At 36.7% G+C, this 13438-nt stretch overlaps 1 protein-coding gene across 9 annotated transcripts in view; it reads right to left on the reverse strand.

Moving 5' to 3' along the window:
• Positions 1 to 13438, reverse strand: part of LOC111063044 (protein Star) — a 66098-nt gene that overhangs the window by 47673 nt on the left and 4987 nt on the right. For all 9 annotated transcript variants that reach the window (XR_005572808.1, XR_005572807.1, XR_005572809.1 and 6 more), the window contains exons 3-4: positions 9735 to 9949; positions 8310 to 8513 (exon numbers count right to left, since the gene is read on the reverse strand). Coding sequence is in view for 6 of the 9 variants with exons in the window: in XM_039440195.1 (XP_039296129.1) it covers positions 8310 to 8513; positions 9735 to 9949 (419 nt within the window). In the remaining 3 variants the exon portion in view is untranslated. The remainder of the gene's footprint in view (positions 1 to 8309; positions 8514 to 9734; positions 9950 to 13438) is intronic.

The following is a 13438-nucleotide window of genomic DNA, read 5'->3' on the forward strand; positions in this document are numbered from 1 at the left end:
CAATATCGGTTATTGATTGCTTAGTAACAGATAACGATGAATTATCTTCAAGATTAATACGGTTTTCATCAAATTTTAGCCCTAGCAGACAATGGTCAGTGATGTTCAGATCAAAGATAGCATGCTTAAAACTATTTATTTGTCTATGTTTGATGAAAATATGGTCAATAAGGGATTTAGTTCTTGAGGTAATTCTAGTTGCTTTATCGACAATAGATGAGAAGCCATTATTTTCCATTAAACTTAGATAGATTGTTGAATTTTCTTTACCATTTAATAAGTCAATATTAATATCTCCTACTATAATTGCATTTGAAGTTAAATAATGCATACTTTGCTCCAGTTCAGTTATAAAGCTTTTTCTGTAAATTCTTGCAGTCTATAAACACAAAGTAATTTGAAATAATGTTTATTAATTTTCACATTCAATAGAATAGAATCGGCTGTTTTCATACAATTGAAATCTTGTTCGGTAACACAGACAGAGTTCAGAGCGTAACAAATTATTCCTCCTGATCTATAAGCATCATTACAGTGAGCAAACATATTATAATGCGGTATATTGTACATATTTAATTCATCAGAGTTTATCCAAATTTCACTTAATACTATGAACGTGACCGGGTTTTTTACGTGTGAGAATTCTGTCAGAAAATTGTTGAAATTTTGACGCATACTTCTAATATTACAATGTATTAGAGTGAATACGGTTTTTTTGTCAGTAACTGTTTCAAAAAAGATATCATTCAATGTATGTAGATAATCGTTATCATCCTCCATACCAAAATATGAAATTACAAAAACTTAAATTAACATAATATATGAAAACAAATAAAATAAAATGAAATACAATCAAAAACATTTTCCAATATTGAAACATCTCTATCACTCCGATAAAATAACCTACTTCAGATTTTCAATATCAGCATCGGTCACAATTCTCTGACATCTCTCACCATTCGATTTCCTAACAAAGAATTTTCCCTCACGAAACCATACGTACGTGTACCCTATGGCTCGGCACTTCTTTTTTAATTTGGATAAAAACAATTTGTTCACTGGGGCAAGATGCTCGTTCACAAACACTTTTTGCTTTGGAAAGGACGCGTTTATTCTGTCGGCAGTGGCAGCATTCCTATTTTCCTTGAAACGTTTGATCCACTCATCCCTGATGGCTCGACAGCTGAGATGGACGACGAGGGACGGCGGTCGGTCGTTTCGGAAGCTGGGCACACGGTGAGCCGCGATGATGTGTGCATCATCCACTGCACATCCAATCATTCCTCCGACGTCCTTCACCAGTCTGACCACGTCTTCATTGGCTGTCGCTGGAACGCCGCTGATCTCGACGTTGTCACGTCGCGTGTATTGTTCCAACGCTCTAATCCGCTCTTGCATGACGTCGTTGGCCGCATTAACAGATGCATTGGCTGCTCGCAAAAATTTGTTTTCGTTTTGCAGTTTAGTAACGTCCTTTCTTAGTTCATCCAATAAGCTATTCTTTGCGTCGACCTTATCTGATAGGAACCCAATCGATTCAACCACTCCTGCCATTTCATCTCTCACTAATTTAAGTTCTCGGAAGAAGTCATTTATAATAGTTAAATATTATAATAAACATTTATAATAAAGTTATTTATAGTTAATTATAAAATAGGAAACTGATTTCATTTTTTAAAACTGCTCTTTTCCTGAATTTCACAGGAAATCAAATGATATATTAGCTCATGGACACCCTAAAATCAAAACTTTGTTGTGTAGTGCTACTCTTCAACACTGTTCTCACATCCAAAAAAATATTTACGTCACGAGGCCGGGAAGTGGTTGTTTTCACGGTTGAAATGGAATGAAAAAAATGAAAGAGTTCCTCATCAGAACCTAACATTCAGAGTACCGACCCGGTAATGGCAACGGTCAGCACAATGTACCTAGAATAACCATTCTATAGAATACCCATTCTATAGAATACCCATTCTATAGAATACCCATTCTAGGTACCTTGGGTCAGCAGATTGCGACCGAATATCGGCCAGCTGATCCAACTTTCAAGATTCAATCACATCGTGAAATAATGAATGTAAGTTACACAAGGTGAAAGAAAAGGTTAGGAAGTTTAGGGTTTTGCTTTCAGTATGTTGATATTATTAGAAATGTTCAATTATTATTATATAATATATTAATATATTATAATATATTATTCGATGCTCAGTAACCGTCATCACAAAGAACGTTACATTCAAACTGATTGAATGGAACGGCAAACAGTGAATGGTCACGTGCGCAGGCTCATTACGGTGCTGTGTAAGGTCAAGATGGCTTTGTAAAAAGCTGTGAATAAGAACAACTGATTAGTGAGGTCCACATTATAATGGCTGTATTCGGCCTTGGCATTGCTATCCTTGTCTATCATTCGACTAAGCATATAGCGCTATCCTTACCTAGCTCCGCAATGTTGTCAGATCGTTCTTAAATCCTTTTAGAATAGTTTTCCGACTTGTAGAAGGCAGTAGTAAGGCAGAGAGTTAGCAACGCTGTTCTCCTATCTTTCTCCACTGCCATTATAACATGGACCTCACTATAGACTTCTTATTGATTGCCAATATCATCTTTAGGTAGCACACGACAAGAAATCTGTAAGGACTAGGGTCCCTCTCATCTAGCATATTCAAATAATCCCATTTGAAATAAACGGCAACTGGAACTAATCAAAAAGCGTCCACTTTCGGGACGGTGTTGCGACCGACCTTGACTTTCCCGGGCTCAAATTGAGATCAGCTGTTTTTATTTACACGTTTGTAAAACTTTATCTTCTAAACATAGAAACTGTCGAAACGGAACAATTTTCTGTGCAGAATTTTATTAATCCCAATTTTATACAGAGTGCGGCATCAAAAGTTCCTTTTTTCAAAACTTAATAAAACATTGAAGTATGTATGAAATAAGTTGAGACATATTTTATACTGTACATATTTTATATTGTACTTCATGTTTTTATATTGTTTTTAATAAAGTAGCGTAGTAGCCCATACAAATAAAGTGATTTTATAGATTTAGGTCTATCTTTCTCACTTGTCAAGGGGTAGATTAGGGATGTTGTACTGCAAATGGTTTGTTGATTGAATGATTAATATTATTGTTACCACGACAATTCATCAAAAGCTATCTGCTGAGTAGTGTCTGTATTTGTTCAAGACCATTGAAATGTCATGTTATTTCATACAGACTATAAATAGTTGACCAGTTGTGAGCATGCACCTCTTCCGTATCCATCCCTGAACTAGACTGATGAACAAACAAAGCAGCTGATTGCCTTTAGAAAGGCTGACTAGACAAAGCGAGCAGAGTAGTTGACGGCGCATGCGCTAGTTGCAGGCATGCGCAGTATAACGAACGAGTGACCCTCGTTCCACGAAACCTGTGAACAAACCGATCCACGCGTGGATATTTACTTCGTGGAATGTTCTGGGCTGGGTGCAGTTTGCGGCGCGCCATTGCTAGCAATGCTTTTACAAAACTTCCCACAGCGTGGGTTGGAATAGCGTGGATTAGCGTGGGTCTACTTTGCGGCTAGCCTTAGGCCCATGTTATACGAAGCGCTAATACCGCGGGTCCACAACGCTGTGTATATCTTGGTTCAGCGTTTCCAACGCCGCGGCATTAGCGCTCGTATAACATGGGCCTAGAGTACCTATTTCTAGGATTTGATATTACCCTTTCAAGCATTGCAGGCATAATTTTGGTTATTTCTTCCTGTATGCTGTTCTTTAAATCTTAGGCTCATGTTATACGAGCGCTAATGTCGCGGCGTTGGCAACGCTGAAACAAGCGTTGTTGAACCAATATACCAATATACACAGCGTTGTTGACGCGCACTATGGAAGTACCATTGCCTAGTTAACGCCACGCTAAAACGCCGCGGCATTAGCGCTCCTATAAAATGGACCTAGGGTCTTTGGACGGTTACATGGACATATAGGATATCAAAAAACCTGACAGAAAAAATCACACGGGGGCAAATCGAGCCATTACAAATCGTCTCTGATTGAGATAAGACATTCTGGAAAGTGTTACTTCAAATCAGCCATTTCGTATACTATATCCATTTCGCATGGATGAAAATGAAGGTCTTCGTGAAGAATTCTCCTCACAGAACGATCGGGAAGTCCAAGGACAGAAGCATATTTGCGTGCTGATCGCCTTGGGTATTACAAAATTGAAGCTCCCCCTGTCTTAATGTTTTCATGTGATCTTTAGATCACAGATGTTAGCCGTGGAACTATAGATCTTCGTTTTGTTGAACTACCCGTCTTTTTAAATGTAGTAGTAATCCACAAAACAATTGATTTACGGCCTGGAACAAACCGAAAAAAACGGCCGAATTAAACCGATTCCGAAAGGCGCACTGTACGCTGTAATGGAACCACTGAACAGTCACTCGAAAAGTAGGCCTCAAGATTGAAGATTCGTTTTATTAACCATCAGGCTACAATTATAGCATTAGGCAAGTCATAATACATACTTTTAAAAAGTAGGCTACACACAATTGAACAGAAAATCGATACAAATTGGACAGATAAAGCATATCTACATTCAATTCAGGTATTCCTCAAGTGAGTAAAAGGCATTATTTTTCAGATAACTGTATACAATTTTCTTAAATTTGTTTGGAGGCAGATTCCTGGTTGTTTGAGGCAGTTTATTATATTTATTTATTTATTTCTGTTGGAAAGTATGGCTTCTCGTAGTTTTAGTGAGTCTTATTTGTGGTGCTACAATGTTCCTACTGTTCCTGGTATTATATGCATGATAATCTTCATGAATGGAAAATTTTTCTGAGTTGTCCTTGACGTGAATTAAATTGGAATAAATGAAGAGAGATGGAAGGGTTAGTATACCCAAATTAGGGAAATGTGGCCTGCATGAATCTCGCTGTGTTAGTCCTAGGATAGCTCTAAGAGCCTTTTTTTGCCATAAGAACACTGTTTTAGCATGAACGGAATTACCCCATAGACGCACACCATAACTCAAATGTGAGTGGAAAAGCCCAAAATAGGTCAATATGAGTGTATCCAAATTCACGCAGCCTCTCAGTTTTCTCTCAACGGCGCACGCACCCTCCTCGCTGTTCCAACGCATAATGGCGACTGAACTGTGCAACAACAAAGCTTAAAACAGCACTCTCAAGAGTGCCATTTATCATTCCGCTATGTCATCAACTAACTGAACAGCAAGCATTTAAAAAAGGAAGTTTTGATGCAGCACTCTGTATAAGGGAACTGTTAAGTGTGGTCTAGCTGGATGTGCAATAAGATACACAGGTCATTAACGCGAGGTAGAAATACATATTATCTGCTGGAGGTGAGCTTATGTTGAGGTGGTAGTTTGCCGATTCCAAAAATCCTTTTCGTGAACAAACTTGTCTGATTTTTACTGGCTATTTATTGGTGATTTGGGTTTTCAAGACGCTGCTATTGCACTACTAGTCCAGTCAAAGAAAGGTTATAGAGGGCAATGTTTGGTGGAAAATTTTTGACCACACAATTCTGTTTAGGGTATTAAGGAGGTAAACATATCAAAAGTCTCCACCCCTACCCCTTGTACTAATGGCGTGGGGGGGGGTGTTTCAAAGGTTTTGTTTCTCGCATATAACTCGAAAACTATGTATCCAACGGACATAACTGTTATATACAAAATTGAAGCTTACATAATTTCATTTCTCAACTTTGTCTATATCTTCTCTAGCTTTCAAAATATCCGCTCTTGAAGGTGTGACATTTAAAAAAAAAAACGTTTGCTTCCATTTTTTTCAGTTTTTTCTCTCATAACATTTCAAAAAACGATGGGAAATTCGTAAAAGTGTGAAATTATACATCAAATTGAAGAGAATTTAATGCTGTATAAGCTCATAATCAGCATGGTTATTTCCCATCGTTTTTTGAAAAGTTATGAGAGCAAAAACTGAAAAAAATGGAGGCAAACGTGTTTTTTTTTCAAAAATGTCACACCTTCAAGAGCGGATATTTCGAAAGCTAGAGAAGATATAGACAAAGTTGAGAAATGAATATTGTAGGAAATTATGTAAGCTTCAATTTTCTATATAACAGTTATGTCCGTTGGATACATAGTTTTCGAGTTATATGCGAGAAACAAAAAAAATGGTACCTTTGAAACACCCCCCCCCCCGCGCCATTAGCACAAGGGGTAGGGGTGGGGACTTTTTATATGTTTACCTCCTTAATACCCTAAACATAATTGTGTGGTCAAAAATTTTCCACCAAGCATTTCCCTCCATACCCTTTTTTGAGCATTCATTGCCTGGACTATACACATTTGAAGGCAGATGACACGCTGTCTTTCACATTGACATAATGTGGTCTCCTCTAGTTTGAACTGTCAACTACAGAGATGAGAGAAAAGCAGCAAGCTGAAAACTTCCAGAACATATTATACTCATCACCACAGCTACAGTTCTACATTCTCAACAGAAAAGAACCATTAATCTCGAACTAGACGCTCAATATTTTTGAACAATATAGTATCTGCTATTAGGTTATTGGACATCATAAAACGCCTGACATTTGGAGAAAAAGCACTATTTATTAAAAGCCCTTTCTATAGAAAAATTGCCACTATCGTTCCATAATACTAACTTCGCACACCTTGAAAATATGGAAACTGTGTAGACTAGAAGACTATCCCAGCTTATAAAGTTGACTCCAAACCAATGTGGATTCTCAAGTGCGGTAGGAACCATAGATGCCATCAACTCTATCAAACTGCTCTTAAATAAGTATAAAGCATCTAGAAAGGACCTTCACCTCATTTTTATAGACCTAGAAAAAGTGTTTGACAGAGTTCCAAGAGATCTCCGGCACTCCGAGCACAGCTCATTCCCGAACAATATTTAGACTTGGTCAAAAACATATATATGATAATGTTACCACAAGGGTGCGTATTCCAGCTGGATTGAGTGAGGAATCCCATGTGCATGTGGGAGTGCATCAGGGGTCTACGTTGAGTCAACTCCTGTTTAATGTGATCATGAATTATGTCACTGAAGATCTACAACGTCCCGCTCCATGGACACTACTATATGCTGATGATATAGTAATTTTGTCAGAATTGACTGAAGACATACAAAACGAACATATATTTTTGAGTCACAGAACACCTCAGTCAGTGCTCACCACTTTTTCCGCCCTGTTTGGATCCTGTTTTACACGTCTTCTTTGGTGCTCGACTCATTAGTTATTATGGAGCCGAGGTACTTGAATTTGGAGACTTTATTGAGGGGAATATTATCTATTTGTGGTGGGGATACGTTTGCATCCACACCAGAGAAATTGCAGTGCATGTATTCCATTTTAATTAGGCTTACTCTAAGCCCTCGGCAACCGTTTAGAAAGCCGAGGGCTTAGAGTAAGCCTAATTAAAATGGAATACATGCACTGCAATTTCTCTGCAGTGCAATTTCTCTCCTAAGGAGCAACCGTTTAGAAAGCTGAAGGCTTAGAGTAAACCAAATTAAAATGGAATACATGCACTGCAATTTCTCTGGTGTGGATGCAAACGTATTCCCACCACAAATAGATAATATTCCCCTCAATAAAGTCTCCAAATTCAAGTACCTCGGCTCCATAATAACTAATGAGTCGAGCACCAAAGAAGACGTGTAAAACAGGATCCATCAGGGCGGAAAAAGTGGAGAGCACTGACTGAGGTGTTCTGTGACTCAAAAATATATGTTCGCATCAAGGGGAATACATACAAGAGAGCAGTTCGACCCACCCTTCTGTATGATGCGGAATGTTGGCCAATGCGCAAGCAAGAGGAACAGAAGATGCGCTGTACAGGGATGCGAATGCTGAGGTGGGCTTGAGGTGTGACCCTGATGGACAAGGTTCGCAATGAATCCGTGGCACATTCAAGGTTGCACCAATACAGGAGAGGATGTGCGAGAGTCGACTTCGATGGTTTGGCCATGTGATCCGCAGAGACGACGACCACATAATAATCAGCAATGTTGAGGGTAAAAAAGGCCGTGGTCTAACCGCTACGACTTGGGCGAGCACAATATGTTGAGATATGGGCGTAAACCTGGACATGACAAAAGACAGACAAGAATGGGCCAAATTGATTCGGAGAGCCGACCCCAAATGAGATGGGAGAAGGCTAGGATGATGGTGATGATGATGATGATGATAGTGCTTATAACATCAGGCCGAAGTATTATAATAATCTGAAAATATCCGTATGTGATAATCTGAAAAATAAATAATATAGTGGGATAATAATTGTCTAAAACTTACCTGCTTAGGATTGGCAGTAGGGCTGAGACAGACGTTGGCGATGTGAGCCCTGGAACGATGGCGTGATCTTTGTTGCAGGACTTTGTAGTCATTCGGGTCGGGCTGGGTAAGCAGGCCGCTCCAACCACGGTCCAACTCCAGCCACTCCGTTTCAGATTCCGATCCATGTCTGTAGGCTCCAGTCTCGATAAAAACACCATTACTCTGCAAATATCGCAATATTTTTACATTAGAAAATTATAATTGTTAGGTAGCATTCAGATAAATAGAAATACTGCTATTGGCAATGACTGGAATACTTGGTGATAGAAGAATTAATGAAAAACTAACGGGAAAAATCTAAAAACAGTCATGCGGCCCACGTTCACATACGGAGCGGAGACCTGGGCTGTTAAAAAACCCCATGAAGGTCACTAAAATAAAGATGCTGAGGTGGAGTTGCAGCGTAACCAGAAGGGATAGAATCCGAAATGAAATGATAAGAAACAGAATGAAGGTTACATAAATATCAATGAGAATGCAAGAAAAAAGACTACAATATCAATTTACTTTTGATACGAGTTGAAAGCTATCACAAATAACAAATGGCGTACCGTGAAATATCCTCTTCTAATGACCATGTCAATTAGAGTTATAGGATAGCGGGTGTCTTTGTGGTCTCTCTGATATTTAATATAACTTAGCTAGGTTGAGAAACATACCGGTGGTTAGAAACCTATTTGAAATTTGTTAAATCCTATCATCTCTCATCATCCTACTCATTACCGATAGACAAACTTGGAGCTTTTGTCTGTAAGCATCAAACATAAAAACATCAACATCAACATAGAATTCATACCATATATAAAATTCATACCATGATGATTCATACGATCATGATGAACTAACGAAATTACAGTAGTACAGTAATTTGACATATTTCTACATATCATTCATTCTTAAAGGTAGAGCCTTTGTTTAAAACAATTATTTCTGACAAATTTGAAACTAATTTCAGAACATTAACATAGAAAATTAGGCGAACATAATATTATATAATCATAGAACATATAGCTGGATTCTCCAGTCAAGTTAGACGTTTTGCGATTTTTATAGATTGTGGGATCGCAGTAGAATAGCTGCTTCCAAACCTATCAGTTGTATCGAATTTATACATCGCTTATAATCGTATCGTATCGTACTAGAGGAAATCTTACTTTATAGAACTTACTCGTTGATATGTTTTAGATACTGGATTGTGTATTTGTACTATTAATAATATTAAAAAACACAATATAAGAACATTTATTTATTTAAAATTTAATTTCATTGGGTTTTTAATAGTTTTTAAAAGTAGCCCATTCTAGTAAAGTGATTTTATTTATACCATTAAGTACAATTATTAATAGAAATAATTATAATATTACAAAAAGATAATGGACAAACCTTCTTCCCTGAGATTTCTGCTACTTTCGATTGAAGAAGCACGTTATAGTTCTTTCGTTTACTATGGAATTCTCCAGCATCAATCTCATGAGCTAGTTTTGTAGGAGTTCGCATGTAGTTACCTCTAATATGATCAATTAATTGATGATTATCTTGCATAGCGTTCTCTAAATCTGAATGTGTTAGATTAAAACGCATCCTGCCATATCTCCTCCCTAAAAAAAGCAGAAAAATGATACAAGTGAGAATCTTGATCAATGAGATCAGGGGAAACGTTTTTAAAGTTATTAGGTTATGGAACAATTTTACATTTTTTTTTCAACAAAGTAGGTTGATATTTTTGCTAGAGCAGATTACAAAGTGAGCGACAATTAATTATTTTTTCGCCCCATTTGGATGAAATGAGCTGGTTTACGTGCGTCATATGGAGGCCGAAAGTGATTGTTTTCTGACCAGGCAGGTAAATTTTTTTCGCCACACTTGGATGTAATGAGCTGGTTTACATGCGTCATATGGAGGCCGAAAGTGATTGTTTTCCGACCAGGCCGGTAAAACTTTACGGCCCTAGGGCTGTAAAATGACCTTGAATAACAGCTGATCGTGTCCGATCTCACAAAAATCATAGAGATAATCTCCTAACGACTGTAATAATCTATATAATTATGTATCGTGAATCGCGGTATCATGTCTATAATATATTTTATGAATTACTGTTCCATAATTTAATATTTATTATTGTGTTTTTGATATCAAACAATAGAATACGATGATATCTCCATAGCCTCAACAATATAATGTTGGCTGCATTGTCCATTGTCAGAAAGGTATGTATCGCAAGTATTTAAAAGTGAAGAATCGAATTTGAAATCAAAGTACAATAATTGTATCAGTATTTAAAAGTGAGGTAGAGTAATAATTGTTTTTTTGTTATTATCGAATTCCACTTCTTAATGCAATACAATCAACAATAATAATAGGAAAATACAGCAGAGATCTAAAGTTTAAGGAAAGCCTACTGGTGAAACTCAGCCTTGACTGAAAAATTCCTAGTAATTTTTCCGTAATTCATTATTCAAACTTTTAGATAATTTTTCTTCAATATCAAACCATATAGAGAAAACATTAGGCCCACTCAAGATTGAATCTTCGAATGTTTTCTCTATGATTTAACTATTTTCAGAGCAATATTTTGTTGTGAAAATGCCGGCAAACCGGCTTCAAGTTTGCCGCTATAGCCTACACTATATTATAGTAGCCTACATACGTTACCTGACTTACAGGCCTCTTCGATCAAAAATATGCAATGGCAGAGAGCGTAAAGGCGTAATACATCAGAACTCCAAGCTCAGTGAATTACAAACATGATCTAGGTTCAAACCTCGGTCAGTGACATTTTTTTTGTCGATGAATTTCGACTTTTATTAGCTATTTTTTATATTAGTTACCGTAATTTGAATTTCAATCAATTTTTTAGATATATTTTGAGACAAAACTGTGAAATATGCAATTATATTAATTTTTTAATCACATTATTTCAAAATAGTAATGAAAATTCTATTCATCCATCTATCCATGAGATATTGCACCAGGCGCAAAGCGCGAGCTATAAAAATTCAATCAATTATTCGAAATATTAATAGTATAAAAATATTGTCACTATTGTAAATTATTAATTAGTAATATTGAAATTAATTGACAGTGAAAGTTGTCATAACCAAGATTCAAACTATCAAAATAGGCTGTTTGAATTTTATTTATTTTTTAATTTATTATATATTGGGAAGTTTTTTTTTGGTGTGGCGAAAAATAGCGTTCGCACCATGGGCAAAAATGTATTTCCGGCTCTCAATCTTTTCTAGTCCTCGGCCTACGGCCTCGGACTTAAAAACCGATTTCGAGCCGGAAATATCTCATTTTCGGCCCTAGGTGCGAAATATACTATTACGGCCCTAGGGCTGTAAAATAACCTTGAAGTCAGCTGATTCTGATTTGATGTGAACGTGTTTACAAAATATTTTATGAAACGGAATCAGTTTATGCTTCTAGAATTGAATAAAGTATTTTGCAAAAAGACACTATTATTCTATTTGGATGAATGAAATACAAATAAGATATTATAAACTATTCAAATTCAATTTTCAGAGTATAATAGAATCTAACCTTAAACCTCATAGTACTTCGTTTATCACGAAACCAGGTGGATAATTTTGGAACTACTTGGGCAATATCCATGGTGCTGAACGTTTTTACTTTCCTTGCCCTATTACCATAGGTAAGGAAAGTATTGTATAGTACCCTAAGTATAGTACCCTAATTTCATGTTTTCTATACGTTTCAAGGTCCCCTGAGTCCAAAAACATGATTTTTGGGTGTTGGTCTGTGTGTGTGTGTGTGTGTGTGGGGGGGGGGTGTCTGTGAACACGATAACTCCATTCCTAATTAACCGATTGACTTGAAATTTTAAACTTGAGGTCCTTATACCATGAGGATCCGACAATAAGAAATTCAATAAAACTCAATTCAAAATGGCGAAATAAATGGTGGATAATGACTAAAAAACCATGTTTTTCACGGTTTTCTCGAAAACGGCTCAAACGATTTTCTTCAAATTTATACCATGGATTGCTATTTATAAGCCCTATCAACTGACATGAGTCTCATTTCTGGGAAAATTGCAGGAGCTCCGTAATATTCTTGAGAAAAATGGCGGATAATTACTAAAAAACCATGTTTTTCACGATTTTCTCAAAAATGACGACCGATTTTTTTCAAATTCATACCCTGTATATATCAGCTCTACTAGAAGTTCTGTGAACAGTAGACCTCACGCAGTATTCTCATCCACAAGTACCTAATTTAACCTATAGACCTTATGGAAATACAGCAATACTGGCTTCTCCACACATCAATCTGTGTAATCACATGTCAGCTGATTTATGATGAATAATATTCTAGTCTGATTTTTACTCTAATATTGGCGTATGAAGGAGGCTCCTTTTTCCTTTTATATTATCCTTGAAATGCAAAATTTACAAAAACCTTGTATATACGTCGACGCGCAATTAAAAAAGGAACATACCTGTCAAATTTCATGAAAATCTATTACCGCGTTTCGCCGCAAATGCGCAACATATAAACATATAAACATTTAAACATTAAGAGAAATGCCAAACCGTCGACTTGAATCTTAGACCTCACTTCGCTCGGTCAATTAACTAGCATGAGTCTCCTCCCTGAGAAACTAACAGGGGGTCCACCTCATCCTTGAGAAATTTACTTTGTAACCTCCTTCTCGTGCATGAGGTAGGTGGGTAGAACAGTTTATTCAAAAGAACACACGTCGATATTTTATTTGTAGAACAGCTGTTTTGACAACTTTTAAAAAATCCTCAAATTTCATAATTCAAACAAAGGAAAATGTACTCTGGAAACAATAACAGTAGTATAATCGTAGTTTTAATAAAATTATTTAGCCGCCAATCGGCATAATGTTATTCCCCTAGATTATCCTCGTTTAAGAATGAGGCTTATAGATCAATGAGCAAGGAAAGTTGTGTGAGTGTACCACACCAGATTTTTACAAATAGTTTATGAAACGGAATCAGTTTATGCTTCTAGAATTGAATAAAGTATTCTGCAATAATATAATATCATTTTATTTGGATGGATGAAATACAGATAAGATATATATTATAAACTATTCA

This window comes from Nilaparvata lugens, chromosome 1 (genome assembly GCF_014356525.2).
Source record: "Nilaparvata lugens isolate BPH chromosome 1, ASM1435652v1, whole genome shotgun sequence".
Taxonomy (NCBI): Eukaryota; Metazoa; Arthropoda; class Insecta; order Hemiptera; family Delphacidae; genus Nilaparvata; species Nilaparvata lugens.